Source organism: Microtus oregoni, unplaced genomic scaffold (genome assembly GCF_018167655.1).
Source record: "Microtus oregoni isolate MIOR12 unplaced genomic scaffold, Mior012 000029F_ref0000214, whole genome shotgun sequence".
NCBI lineage: Eukaryota > Metazoa > Chordata > Mammalia > Rodentia > Cricetidae > Microtus > Microtus oregoni.
The window spans coordinates 9,450,202-9,463,972 of NW_024543088.1; the positions used below are offsets into that span (position 1 = coordinate 9,450,202).

The window sequence follows — 13,771 nt, forward strand, 5'->3', positions numbered from 1 at the left end:
TATTCCGTGTTTCCTTCTCGCTTGCACCAGGTAATTTCACTAGGTAATACTTAGGAGGTATTTTGAGTCAACAATCTATAGATGGCAATTTATCTTCCTTCCTTCCTTCCTTCTCCTTCATTTTCTTTGTCTTTTAACAACAATATCTATCATCGAATGCTTATTTCACTGTCGGGGCTCCTGCCACACTGATTTCTGAGTATCATTAAGGAGTGGAGACAGGAAAGGCACAGTTTAAACTGAGAAGATGGTATGGGGGAAGCGGGGAGGTTCTCGATGGAGCACAAATACTCTCTGGTGAGAAAATGTAGTCAACACATTTGTTCAAAGAACAGTTTAGAAAACTGCTTCTTGCTAGGTACCATGGCATGAGCTATAGGAGCTTAAGACCAGCCTAACTAACATAGTGGAAAATTCAAAATAACCCCCAAGTCCCGCTTCAGAATGTGTCCTTCTAGTCCTTGCACTTAGAAGGCTGAGCCAGGAGGATCAAGAGTTAAAGTCATCCTTGGTTATATATTAAGTTGGAGGTCAGCCTGGGCAACCTAAGACTGTCACACACACACACACACACACACACACACACACTTCCAAACCCAAACTCTTTTTTCCCCAAATGCAAAGACCATATTTGGTTAGATGTCTCTAATTCTAGCACCTGGGAGGCAGAGGCAGGCAGATCTCTATGAATATGAAGCCAGCATGATCTACAAAACTAGTTCCCGGGTAGCCAGGGCTACACAAAGAAACCCTTGAAAACAAACAAACAAACAAACAAGACTTTGTGACAGATCATTCATTTTACCTCAGCTGGAAGAGCATTGCTACTTCCATGGGCATATGAAACAATCTGTCTATATTTGAGTAGTTTCACGAGGTAGCGCCCTTGGAATTCCTCTTCCTATCTAGTTGAAACTTAATTTAAGCAAGCTGTATTTTTCAGGGTTTTTTTTTTGTTTTTTTGTTTTTTGTTTTTTTACCTCATGTGTACATGTATGGTTCACACACATGAGTGCAGGTGTGTGTAGGCCGGTGTGTACCTCTGGAGCTCAGAGGATAACCCCAGGTATCTTCACCTCCCACCTTATCTGAGGTAAGGCTTCTTTGCTGTTATTTGCTGTTGCATAAGGTAGGCCAGCTAGTCCACAACTTGTCAGGGACTCTCTGGTCTCCCCCCCTCCCTGTGGGAGTGCTGGGACTACACACCGAACTCAGCTTTTAAATAGGTTCTGAGGTCCCAAACCCATGCTGTTTTTATCCTATAGATATTTAATGACCAGCAATATGTCAGTGTTACTTTACCTCTTTCCTCATTGTCCCCTAAGCCCCTCCAAACAACTACTGAAAGGTTGACTTGACTAAAAGGGACATCATGGGACTGGAGAGATGACCCAGCAGTTAAGAGCACTGGCTGCTTTCACAGTGTACTGGAGTTTAACTTCCAGCACCCACATGGTAGCTCTCAGAACCATCTGCTACTCCAACCCTAGGGGATTTGACTCCCTCTTCTGGCCTCTGTGTGCACTGCACACACATGGTACATATACATACAGGTAGGCAAAACACCCATGAATACAAAAATAAACAAATAAATTTTAAAAATAAATAAAAGGAAGCTTCATGTCAAAATGCTTTTCCTGAGTCAAAATGATGGCTTGATGAATCAAAGCACACATGGTCATAACAGACGACCTAAGTTCAATCCCTGGGACCTACAATAGTGAAAGGAGAGAACCAGCTCCTTCTGACCTCCCCATACTCCCTGTTGTAATGGTCTGTCCTGTATAGCGACTGTGACATGCACACACAGAATAAATGAACTTTTCATTTAAAAAAGTAGATGCTTTTCCTGGGAAAGGCAAAATCAAACTGGCTATTCATGCATAAGTTACGACACCACCATCTCTTTCCTTTTTGTACACATTGTCCAAAAATGTGCTGTGCTTGGTACAGAAATAAGTATTCAATAACGTGTGTTAAATTAAGAAATATTACCCTCATTCACGCTTGTGTTAATTTTTCTTATCTGAAGTCTTCCTGGGAAAATATGTAAACTTCCAACATTTCTTTAATAAAAGATGTATTGTGTGTTCGTGTGCGTGTGCGCGCCTACACACACATGTGTTCGTATGTGAGTGCACGCATTTGCTTGCACATTGGTATGTGTATGCTAAGGGCTGGCATCCATATAGGCCCAGAGGCATCAGATCCCCTGCAGCTGGATTACAGCTGGTTGTGAGCTACCTGACATGGGTATTGGGAACTGAACTCTGGTCCTCTGCAAGAGCAGTGTGCATGAGTAACCACTGAGCCATCTCTCTGAGCACTCTTTATCTTTAGTACCTCCTTACCTTAGTATTTTCAGTTTGACACCAGACAGTTGCAAAAGCATTGGAAACATCTCAGCTGATAACTAAGAGTTACTGCAAGTGCCATGTTATTTATAAAATGTAGATCATTCTTTCACAGCAGGCAGGCGCTCCCCCATTAGCCCTCAGATAATTTCCTACAGGCAAATATGAAGTTCCTATGAAGAGACTAATAGCTAAGCTAAACTCAGATGAGGCAAGAATGGAAACTAAAGCCGGGGCCATCAGGGGTCTGTTATATCCTCTAGACCAGACCAGTTTTTGCATAGCCTCTTTGCCCCCCAACCTCTTCCTGACCCACTCCTTCTTGGGTTCTCAAGGTTGAGAATAAAGTAAATATGGTGATTTGAATTAGACTGCCTCCATAGGTTCATATATTTGAATTCTTGGTCCCCAGTTGGTTGAACTGTTTGGTAAGGATGAGAAGGTATGACTTCGGAGGAGTTATGCCACCGGGGATGGGCTAAGGTTTCAAAATCCCACACCATTCCCAGGTAGTTCTGTCTCTGCTTGTAGATCAAGATGTGGGCACTCAGTTACTGCTCCAGTGCCCTACCCGCCTGCCTACTGCCATGTTCCCCACCACAATGGCCATGGACTCTAACCCTCTGAAACTGTAAGCTCCATTAAAACAGTTTTCCTATAAGTTGACTTAGTCATGGCATAAATAATTAAGACAAAGAAAAATAACTAAGATGGAAGTTTGGACCAGGAGTGGGGTGTGGAAGACTTTGAGCACTGGAAAGAGAGCTTAATGGGCTATTCTACTAGGCACTTGGCAGACAACAGTGTTAACTAGGGAGCAGTGTCTACTGTTGACTAGACTGCAATGTAGGCCAGGGAGGCCCAGCTCAGGAAGTTTAAGAGGTGAAAAATACAAGCAACTAGGCTTGAGATCATTCTGGTGATATTTTGGCAAAGAACGTGGCTGCTATTTGCCCTTGTCCTAAGACTCTGTCTGGGGACTACTTTGGCAGAGGATATTTCAGGACAGTCTAATGTTGACTGTGTCATGTGGTTATTATTGGTCACTGCTATGCGGATCTACAACAAAAATGAGCAAGCAGAACAAAATGAAATAGAAAATGTACAGTTGGGGCTGGAGGGATGGCTCAGCGGTTAAGAGCATTGCCTGCTCTTCCAAAGGTCCTGGGTTCAATTCCCAGCAACCACATGGCAGCTCACAACCATCTGTAATAAGGTCTGGTGCCCTCTTCTGGCCTGCAGAAATACATGTAGACAAAATATTGTATACATAAATAAATAAATAAATAAATATTTTTTAAAAAAAAAAGAAAATGTACAGTTGGAGGAGAAAAAGCACCAGAAAATATAATGTGGAAGCCAATCCTGTGTTCAAAAAGATAAGAGGTCTAAAGAAAGTCTTAATGCGAAATTGAATAAAGGGAGTGGTGCCCTCAGCGCAAGAACGCACTTAGTTAAGCTTCCAACTTGCAAAGAGGAGAGGCCTAAGGAATCTTCTGCTCCTAAATGCAGGAAAGTTTGTTCAACAAAGGAATAAAAGAAATCAAAGCTCATGCAAATGTAATTCCCACCCGCGAAGGCAGCAGAATTTGCCAGCCTCAGCCATGAGGTTCTGGTAGGAGAGTTATGAAGAACACAGGAGTAAAGAAATGGTAGGCTCTTCCTCTGCAGTTAAGGAGATCTTCCAAGAATGGCATGTGTCAGAAAAGCCCCTGGGTGGAGACCAACAGAGGCCCATGCAAAGAGCTGTGTAAGTGAAGCCCGGGTTGTGCTGAAGACCTCAGGATGTTGGGGATGCCAACGCTATAGGATACCTGCCAAAGGGAACTGTAGACCAGGAGTGGAACCAGCCCAAGGAAGAGAAGGGCGCTGCAGTCACCAAGGAGGAGCCATCTAAACCCTTCAATATCAAACATAGAGTGTAGATTTGGAGATTGCCTTGCTGAATTTTGGTCTTGCTTTGATCCAGAAGTTTCTCACTATGCTTCCATTCTTCACTTTTGGAATGGTAAATGTATATTCTAAAGCATTGTATGCTGGAAGTATGCAGTTTGCTTTTTGCTTTTGATTTTACAAGGGGTTACAGTTAAGAGACAGCCCTGAGTCTCAGAAAAAGACTTTGAAGTTTTAAACTGTGTTGCGATTGTGATAGACTATCGGGACTTCTGAAGTTGGATTGAATCCATTTTACATTATGATAGGACTACAAACCTATGGGGGCCAGAGAGTGGAACTTGCTGGTTTGGATGAGAATGGCCCCATAGACTCATGTATTTGCATACACCACAGTTGGTGAAGCTATTTGGGAAGGATTAGGAGGTGTGGCCTTGTTAGAGGAGGTGTGTCACTAGGGGTGGACTTTGGTGTTTCTAAAACCCTAGTAGGCAGTGGTGGTGCATGTCTTTAATCCCAGCAATCCCAGGCAGAGGCAGGCAGATAGCTGTGAGTTTGAGGCCAGTCTGGTCTACAGACTGAGTCGCAAGACAGGCAGGGTTACACAGAGAAACCCTGTCTCAAAATCAAAATAAAAACAAAACAAAAAACAAGCAAACAAATCAAAATTAAAAAGTCCAAACCATTCCCAGTTATCTCTCTGCCTTGTGCTTGTGGATCTAGATGTAGCTCTCAGTTACTGCCCCAACACCATGCCAGCCTGCTGCCATGCACTCCCTCCCCATGCCATAATGATCATGGACTCGCCCTCTGAAACTATAAGCAAGCCCCCAATAAACTCTTTCTTTAATAAGTTGCCTTGGCCATAGTGTCTCTTTACAACAATGGAAAAATAACTAAGGCAAGCAAGGGCAAAAAAACAGTGGTGAGAATTTGCAATTCAAGGCTCTGAATATGAACTCTCTGACAATGAAAGAGACAGTATCTCAGTTATTATAATATTGGACTCCTCTCTTTACAGTATCAGTGCCCAGTGTAGATGAAGCCACAGAGAGCTCCTTCCTCTTGTGGGATTTTTGGACACCGTGAAAGGTGTTTTGCTGTGATTGGTGTAATAAAAAGCTGAGTGGCCTCAAACTCACAGCTATCTGCCTGCCTCTGCCTGGGATTGCTGGGATTAAAGACATGCACCACCACTGACTACTAGGGTTTTAGAAACACCAAAGTCCACCCCTAGTGACACACCTTCTCTAACAAGGCCAATAGATAGGCAGGAGGTATATGTGGGATCTTCTGTTTTTTTTTTTTTGTTTGTTTGTTTGTTTTTTGTTTTTTTCGAGACAGGGTTTCTCTGTGGTTTTGGAGCCTGTCCTGGAACTAGCTCTTGTAGACCAGGCTGGTCTCGAACTCACAGAGATCCGCCTGCCTCTGCCTCCCGAGTGCTGGGATTAAAGGCGTGCTCCACCACCGCCCGGCATGTGGGATCTTCTGTAGAGTAAGGAAAAGGAGGAGGAATCTTGGTATGCAGGGCCAAGCAGAGAGCAAACAGGTGGTACACAATGGAAGGCAGGGAATACCAGGTGATAGAACGTAGAGTAGTATGAGTGGGTTAATTTTTAAGAGCTAGTTAGGAACAAGCCTAAGCTATAGGCCAAGCTTTCATAATTAATAAGAAGTCTGTGTAATTCTTTGTAAGCCGGCAGCCCAAAGAAAAAAATCCAATTACAGCTTCCCAGTCTTCAGGAGCCTCTTAGAAAAAAATCATCATTATCCATGAAACATGGTGCTTACAAAGGAAACCAAAACCTCTCCTTGTAATGCAAGAAATTTAACTCTTGAGTATTTTAAAGTCTTTAATTTTCCCCCCAGTTTTTCGAGACAGGGTTTCTCTGTATAGCTCTAGCTATCCTAGAACTCACTTTATAGAACAGGCTGGCCTCAAACTTACTGAGATCCGCCTGCCGCTGCCTCCCAAGTACTGGCATTAAAGGTGTGTCCCATGAAAATCCCTACTCTTAAGCTCCTTACTCTACCCAAGAAGAAAACACTTATGAATGAGCATCACAAAGGTGTGGGCTCTACTTCCATGCTGCTAGTAGGGCTGTGAATTGGTACAAGTACTTTGGAAAACTCCTTTGTAGTACCTACCCAAATGGCATACATGCCCTCCCTCTGGGAAAATCCTACAAGAAATGGGAGTCAGGTCCATCAAAACAAAACAAAACAAAAAGATGATCATAGATGATCGCAGCGGTAATATTTGTAATTACAACAAAAACAGAAGCAACTTCTTAAAAAGGGGTTCTGAGAACTGAACCCAGGAGGTTCATGCATACTAAGCAAGTAATCTACTACAGAGATAACATCCTTAGTCCGGGAAGAGCTTGAAGGATTAATCGGAGAATGGATACACACTACACACATGGTAAAGTGTATCACATCAAGGAATGGCAGCCAATGCTGTTTTCAATAAGTATCCTATAGGGAACAAAGTATTCTCTCATAAGCACTATGTTGAGGCCGAGCAGCTGGACACTGGGGCTGGAGAGGCAGCTTAGCAGTTAGGAGCACTTGCTGTTACTGCGGAAGGCCTGGGTTTGGTTTCTAGCACCCACATGGAGGCTCACAACCATCTCCAAATCCATTTCAAGGGGAGCTTACCACCTTTTCGGACCTTCACCGGCACACATGTGGCGCACATACACATGCAGGCAAACACTTGTCCACACATAAAAATAAAGCCCTGAGTCTGATCCCCAACACTGAAGAGAGAAAGGAGTGAGGCGGGGTTACAACAACGATTTGCTTTTGGTGAATTTCAAAAACAGGCGAAAGTAATATAGAGTTTGAGAAGACAGAGTGGTGGTAACTTTGGAGCTGAGCCGTCCTGTGTTTTGACTCCCCTCCTGTGGTTATGAAGAGATACAGATATATGACAATGGATGAAAGAACTTGTAAGATTGTGCATATTTGCTGTCCGTGTGTTGTTGCACTTTGAACCTGGAGAGGGATATAGACATTTCCTAAGAAGGAGTTCAATGCGGTTTGAGCGCGGTGGCAAGTACTGCTTTTATACCAAGTTATTTCCCTAGACCCCTTTAGCCCTTTAGAAAATCTTTTCTGCTATGGAAAAGGCACTAGTCATACACAATCAAAGTCTTTTGCCTTAATAGAACCTGAAAAGAAAAGCATACTATATATGTATTTGAAATATACCTATTTACAAACCAGTTTAAGAAAGGTAAAACATGTGTTTTCCCACCCTTTTTCTTTATCTTCTACATTTTAACTTTATAATTCTTATTATTTTTAAATGACTGGAAATAATTTCTACACATTATGTTGCAAATATCTTCTCTATTTGTCACCGACTATTCAAGCCAGAATCCTAAGTGTCGGGGCTGAAGGGGAAGTAGGTTACGGGGCAGATGAGGGCGCCAAGGCCAGACCATGAGAGCCTTGTAAGGCTGCAAAAGTAGGGCAGGGCCCGATCATCCCCAGATTCTCAGAACTCTGTCTCCAACTTAAATTCAATCCAACCCCCTCATCTTCCCAAATAGAAAGATGACGCGAACCGTTCTGAACTGGGTCAGAAGGGGACCTTTCCCTTATCATTAACGTTTTCAATGACAACTATAACCCAAGCAGGTAATTTGGAAGGGTAGTCCTAGGAGTCCTTGAAAATCTCAGTAGGGTTTAATTCTAGGGTAAGGATAGAATGGAGACGGGGAAGGACAGCCAGTATAGTATTTACAAAGTAACTAGCCATTGATCTAGTTGATCCGAAAATTGGCAGAGGTGGGGGTCGTCAGCGGGGATGACCGTTTTTTTCCCATTAGAGTTTACTCGGTCAACCCATGCCTAAAAGAGGTGAGAACCCCACTCCTCCAGAATCTACAGTAGCCAGGGGACGGGTCAGGGGGTTCCCGAGCCACCTGCGCTGTTGCAGACTCTCCGGGTATGGCCGAGCGCATCCTGGCCCAAGCCTAGGCGCGACGGCCTGAGGACTGCGGAGGAGCGCTGCGGAGGAGGGCGAGGGCGGGGGTGGGCGAGCCGCAGTCAAGTTCACCGCTTGAGCGGGAGGCGCAAACGAGGGGAGGGACGCGGTGGCGAGGGGAGCGAGGGGATGAGGTTTGCGCGCTCGGCCGGGGCGGGGAGGGGGCCAGGGGCCTTACCGAGCAGCGGCAGTCTGCTGCTGCGCCGCACCAACGCCCGCATGGCCTCCGGAGCGCGTGGTACCCAAGCCGCCGGCCCAGCCTGTGATGCGGCCCCAGCGGCGCGCCCCGGGCGGCAGGTGGCTCGCCGAAGGATGCGCGTCACCGACCGCAGATTCCCTCGGACTGGCGCAGAGCAGAGGGGGTGGAACCTCTCCCCAGAGGCCAGGGCAGCGCGCGAGTCCTGGGGCTGCCAGGAGAGCCGAACTGGCGCAGCACTGCGGCCGAGCCCACGTGCCTGCCGTGGTCCGCAACCTGCGCTCCTGGAGCCCTGGGCGCCCCGACTTCGGCGGGGGAGACTGGGTGTGGTCCTGCTGGGGAAGTTGCTCGGACTCGGTAGCTCGGACCGTATTGCGGTCCCGGGAGTCCCCGGACTCTGCTTTAGATTCCGGAGCGAGAGAAGAGCGGTGACCCACAGACCTCCCTCTTTTGCGCGCGGGCATCTTTGACGCTCCATGAAGGGTGCCTAAATCGGTGCCACACACTGGCCACCCCGCGGGTTTTATTCCTCACCTGGTAGCTTCATTGTGGATTGATTTTCTTTGTCTCCTCTTATCTCTTAGGATAACCACGACTCCCAACTACCTCCTAACCAGAAAAGCAGGCTCGGTTTCAATGTCAACTGAATAAACTGGGGAGGTTAAACAGACGTTCAAACAAATTAGACTGTACATCTCAAAGGATATTTTTGTATTGTCCTCTTCTACTTCTGGCTTTTAGTCTCACTGTGTTTCGAAGTGACAATTGTTTTCCATGCACCGAGCTGAATATTGAAAGCTCAGAATAGCAGCCCTGGCTCTTCCATTAAGAAGCCTTCCTGAACCATTTGTCCTTTGCGTCCTAGATCACTCCCCAGAGTGACAGATGTGGATCAAATTGTCGGTAACGTCTCTCCATCATAGCAGTTCTGTGCTCTTCATTCTTTTCACAGTTTTCTCTTCAGGCATGACCATTGTGAACGTACAACCTCGGTCATCACTGTTTCTCCTGCGATGCAGTCCACAGCACTATCATTTTTCCCTTTAGGGGAAACTTCAAAGTGACTCCCGTAATGCAACCACTGTGGATAATGACATGGGCTTAGTGCTTGAGGATTTTTAAGGTCTTATGACCGACCCATCGACTCCACTTCTGGAATTGCAGCAGGGGCATGCAGAGATATTTTTACATCCCTGTCCACGGCAGCGTTCCAGTAGTGAGACTGTCCACTGATAGGTGTTTGGATAGAGAAAATGTGCATATATAAAAATGCATTTCATCTTTGATAAAGAGGACAGTTCTGCTATATATGCTACAGCATGGGAATCTTGAGGACTTTGTGCTAAGTAAAATTTGCAGGGACAGAAAGTAGAAAGCAGCCAGTGACTAGGGGGTGGTGGAACAGCAGACAGGTTTGGGTTTCTAGGATGAAAGGAATATACTTAACACCCCAAGCTGCACACTTAAGGATGGTTAAGATGGGGTGTGGCAGTGTGGCTCAGCAGTACAGCCATTCACCTAATATGTGCAAGACCCTAACACAGAGTCAGGTAGAGGGAGAGCGAACAGTCAATTTAATGTATGTATGTAAAGCAACAGACAGGCTGGTCATGAGAAGGAACCTGGGATACAAGGTTAGTTCACGGTTAGCCTGGGTTACACAGCAAGGCTTTGTCATAAAAAAAAAAAAAAAGGCCAGACCATGGTGGTGCACACCTTTAATCCAGCAACTGGAAGGCAAAGGCAGGCAGATCTCTGTGAGTTTGAGGCCAGCCTCGTCTACAGAGGGAGTTCCAGGATAGCCAGGAACTCTATCTTGAAAACCTTGGGAAAACAAACAAACACATTTAAGAAAATTTAAAGTTAGGAAAGGGCAAAACCCAGATAATATGACCCCCTTCTGAGTTTTAGAAATAACACATATGTATGTTGAAGGCAGTGCACCAAAGTCTGTCAAGATACCTCTAACTTGTGACTCCATGAGTGAGTTAGAGATGGATTCCCTATCAGAAACCTGAGTTCAGCCAGGTAGTGTCAGAGACCTTTAATCCCATTCAGAGACAGAGACAGGCGGATCTCTGTGAGTTTGAGGACAGTTTGGTCTACAAGAGCTAGTTCCAGGACAGGCTCCAAAGCTACAGAGAAACCCTGTCTCAAAAACAAACAAACACACACACAAACAAAAAAAAGAAAGAAACCTGAGTTCAAGCTCTGAGCTGGGAGAGACTGAATCCAATCAAATTCCACTGGCTTCCTTCAAGTCCCTGCTTCAGACTTAGCCACACTGTTGGCCACTCCCATCAGAGGATGTCCTCCAAAAGGATATCTTTTTTCCATTGGCCGTTGCAAAGCCCAAGACAAGACCAAAGCCCAGCACCAAAAGAACAAGTTTGTTTCCTGGCCAAAGAAAGTAAAGGGGGAGTCCAACCAGAAATGCCACTTCCCAGCCCTCTGAAGTGAAGACTCAGAGAGGAAGGCAAGACTAAGAAGCCAAGTGGAGGTGACTTCATACCCTGTGGAAGGCCGAGGCTGCCTGGCTCTCAGCATCACCTCCTTTTCTATAATCTGGTACTTACTGTCATGATAATATGTGTTTTACAAAAAAAAAAAAATATGGCATTGGGCACCAAATGTAACACAATTAATAAAAACCCAAAGACAGAAATTGGGGTTCAATCTGAAGGTCAGAAAAGCAAAACAGCCAATCAGTGGCTCTGGCCTCTACCTCAGTCCAAAATACAACCTTGGTTCCAGGAATCTCAGAATGAGATTATGTGTGAGAGCTGTCTCCCCCACCTCCGTCTCCATCTTCTATTCCTCTCTAGTCCTGGGATTAAAGACGTGCACCACCACCACTCGGTTTCTATGGCAAACTAGTGTGGCTACTGGGATTAAAGGTGTGTGCACCACTGCCTGGTCTGTAAACCTGACCAGTGTGACTGTTTGCTCTGTGAACTTCAGGCAAGCTTTATTTAGTAAAATACAAATGAAATATCACTACATTGCTTATTTTAATAATATTTAATAACTACTCAATAAGTTTAAATGATATTCAGTAAATACATTTAATACAAATTTAAACTTAATAATAGTCTGAATATTTGTTTGTGGCTGCAAATTCAAGTGCTTAGTATTTTAAAACTTTGACCTCAATTCACACATACTGACATTTTATTCCTAAATCTAGCATAGCTTGCTTTGCAACGTTAACAGTCTCACTCTATGTTGGTTATTAATTGTCTTATTACATTTATAATACTGAATTTTAAGTCCCTCTAAACATTCAATACCTTAACCAAATTTCCCTAGACATATGTCTTAATCACTGTTCTGTTGCTATGAAGAGACACCATGAACAAAGCAACTCTTTTTTTTTTAATTTTTTTATTTATATCTTATGTCTGAGTGTTCTGCATTTATATCTATATGCCAGAAGAGGGCATCAGATCCTATTATAGATGGTTGTGAGCCACCACGTGGTTGCTGGGAATTGAACCCAGGTCCTCTGGAAGAACAGACAGTGCTCTTAACTGCTGAGCCATCTTTCCAGCCCCCAAAACAGCTCTTATAAAAGGAAGCAGTTAACTGGGGACTGGCTTACAGTTTCAGAGGCTTAGTCCATTATCATCATGGCAGGGAGCGTAGCTGCAAGCATGGTGCTGGAGCAGTAGCCGAGAGCTACATCCTGATGCACAGATCAAGAGAAAGAGATGAGGGAAAGGGAGAAGAGGGGAAGGAAGAAGAGGCAGAGAGAGGAGAGAGGAAGGGAAGAGAGAGGGAAGAACTGGGCCTAGTAGAGTGCCATGGGCTTCTGAAACCTCAGTCTACCCCCAGTGACATACTTTCTCCAACAAGGCCACACCTCCTAATTCTCCTTCAAATAACGCCACTCTCTGATGACTAAGCATTGAAATATGTGAACTTATGGGGGCCATTCTTATTCAGACTGCCACAGTACAAGTCATACAGTAAATTTATTTTTTTCAGTGCTTCAAACACTTAAAAAAGTCCAACCAAAATTCTTCAGTGTTTAAGTAATATTTATATGAGTAAGACAGATTTTGTAAGTTTAATAATTAAATTCCATTCAATGTTTAAAGAGCAATTGCAAACTTAACTATCTTTTTAAAAAATTTCAACTTGCGGGGATGGAGGATGGCTCAATTATTGTTCCTTGAAGAGTACCCAGGTTCAGTTCCCACAACTGCCTGTAACTCCACTTTCAAGAGAAGTAGTGCCCTCTCAGGTCTCTGAGGGTAATAGCACACACATAGTACACACAGACTCATAAAGACACACAGTCACAAAAATAAATGAATAATAAGTATATCTCTTAAACATTTATCTATTTTTATGTGCTCTGGTGCTTTGCCTGCATGTATATCTCTGTGAGGGTATAGAAGCCCCTGGAACTGGAATTACAGTTAGGAGCTGTCATGTGGGTGCTGGGAATTGAACTCAGGTCCTTTGGAAAGAGTAGCTAGTGCTCTTTACCACTGAACCATCTCCTCCAACCCAACAAATGCATCTTTAAAAAGATAAAACTTAAGCCAGGCGGTGGTGATGCACGTCTTTAATCCCAAGACTCAGGAGACAGAGGCAGGTGGATCTCTGTGAGTTCATGGCCAGTCTGGTCAACAAGAGCTGGTTCTAGGACAGGCTCCAAAGCTATGGAGATACCCTGCCTTGAAAAACCAAAACAAACAAATAAATAAAACAAAACAAAATTTCAACATACAAACAAGTCTAACATGTCAGATTCTCTTAAAACATATGAGATTTCTCAAATCATGAATCAGACACAAGCTATTCAGATAATTACAAAGTTTGGTTTCACCTATCATACTAACTCATGCTGGCATAAATGGATTTATTGTTTAATTATATATTTTTAAAATGGCAGGCAATGTGGGCCATGGCCCACCCATGGAGGTTGTAAGACAACGCTGAGGAGTCTTTGTGTTCCACTAAGATCTAGGGGATCAAACTCAGGTAATTAGGCTTGGTGGCAAGGGCCATTACCTACCTACCTACACAGCCGTCTCTTCAGCCTCTCCATGGATTTTATCATCTAAAATCTTTCTGAGCTAGAGCTATAACTCAGTGGTAGATTGCTAGCTTAGCTCTCATAAGGCCCTGGGTTATATCATCAGGAAGAAAAGAAAAAGTAAAAGAAAAAACACAAACTGAAAATCTCGCAACTGTTGTGAGTTCACTCACCCCATCTTCTATAGAGAGCTCAGGCACGCTTGCTAAGGTACGTATCTGTGATTAATGATTAGCCACATGGAATCAGAGAGAAAGCTTGGGGCCCATTCCAGGACAAGTTCA

General features: G+C 44.3%; 1 protein-coding gene across 1 annotated transcript in view; it reads right to left on the reverse strand.

Moving 5' to 3' along the window:
* Flt3 (fms related receptor tyrosine kinase 3) overlaps positions 1-8,482 on the reverse strand; it is a 96,106-nt gene extending 87,624 nt beyond the window's left edge. The window contains exon 1 of the mRNA XM_041678151.1: positions 8,423-8,482. Coding sequence (XP_041534085.1) covers positions 8,423-8,465 — 43 coding nt within the window. The 5' untranslated portion in view covers positions 8,466-8,482. The remainder of the gene's footprint in view (positions 1-8,422) is intronic.
* Positions 8,483-13,771: the final 5,289 nt, after the last annotated feature.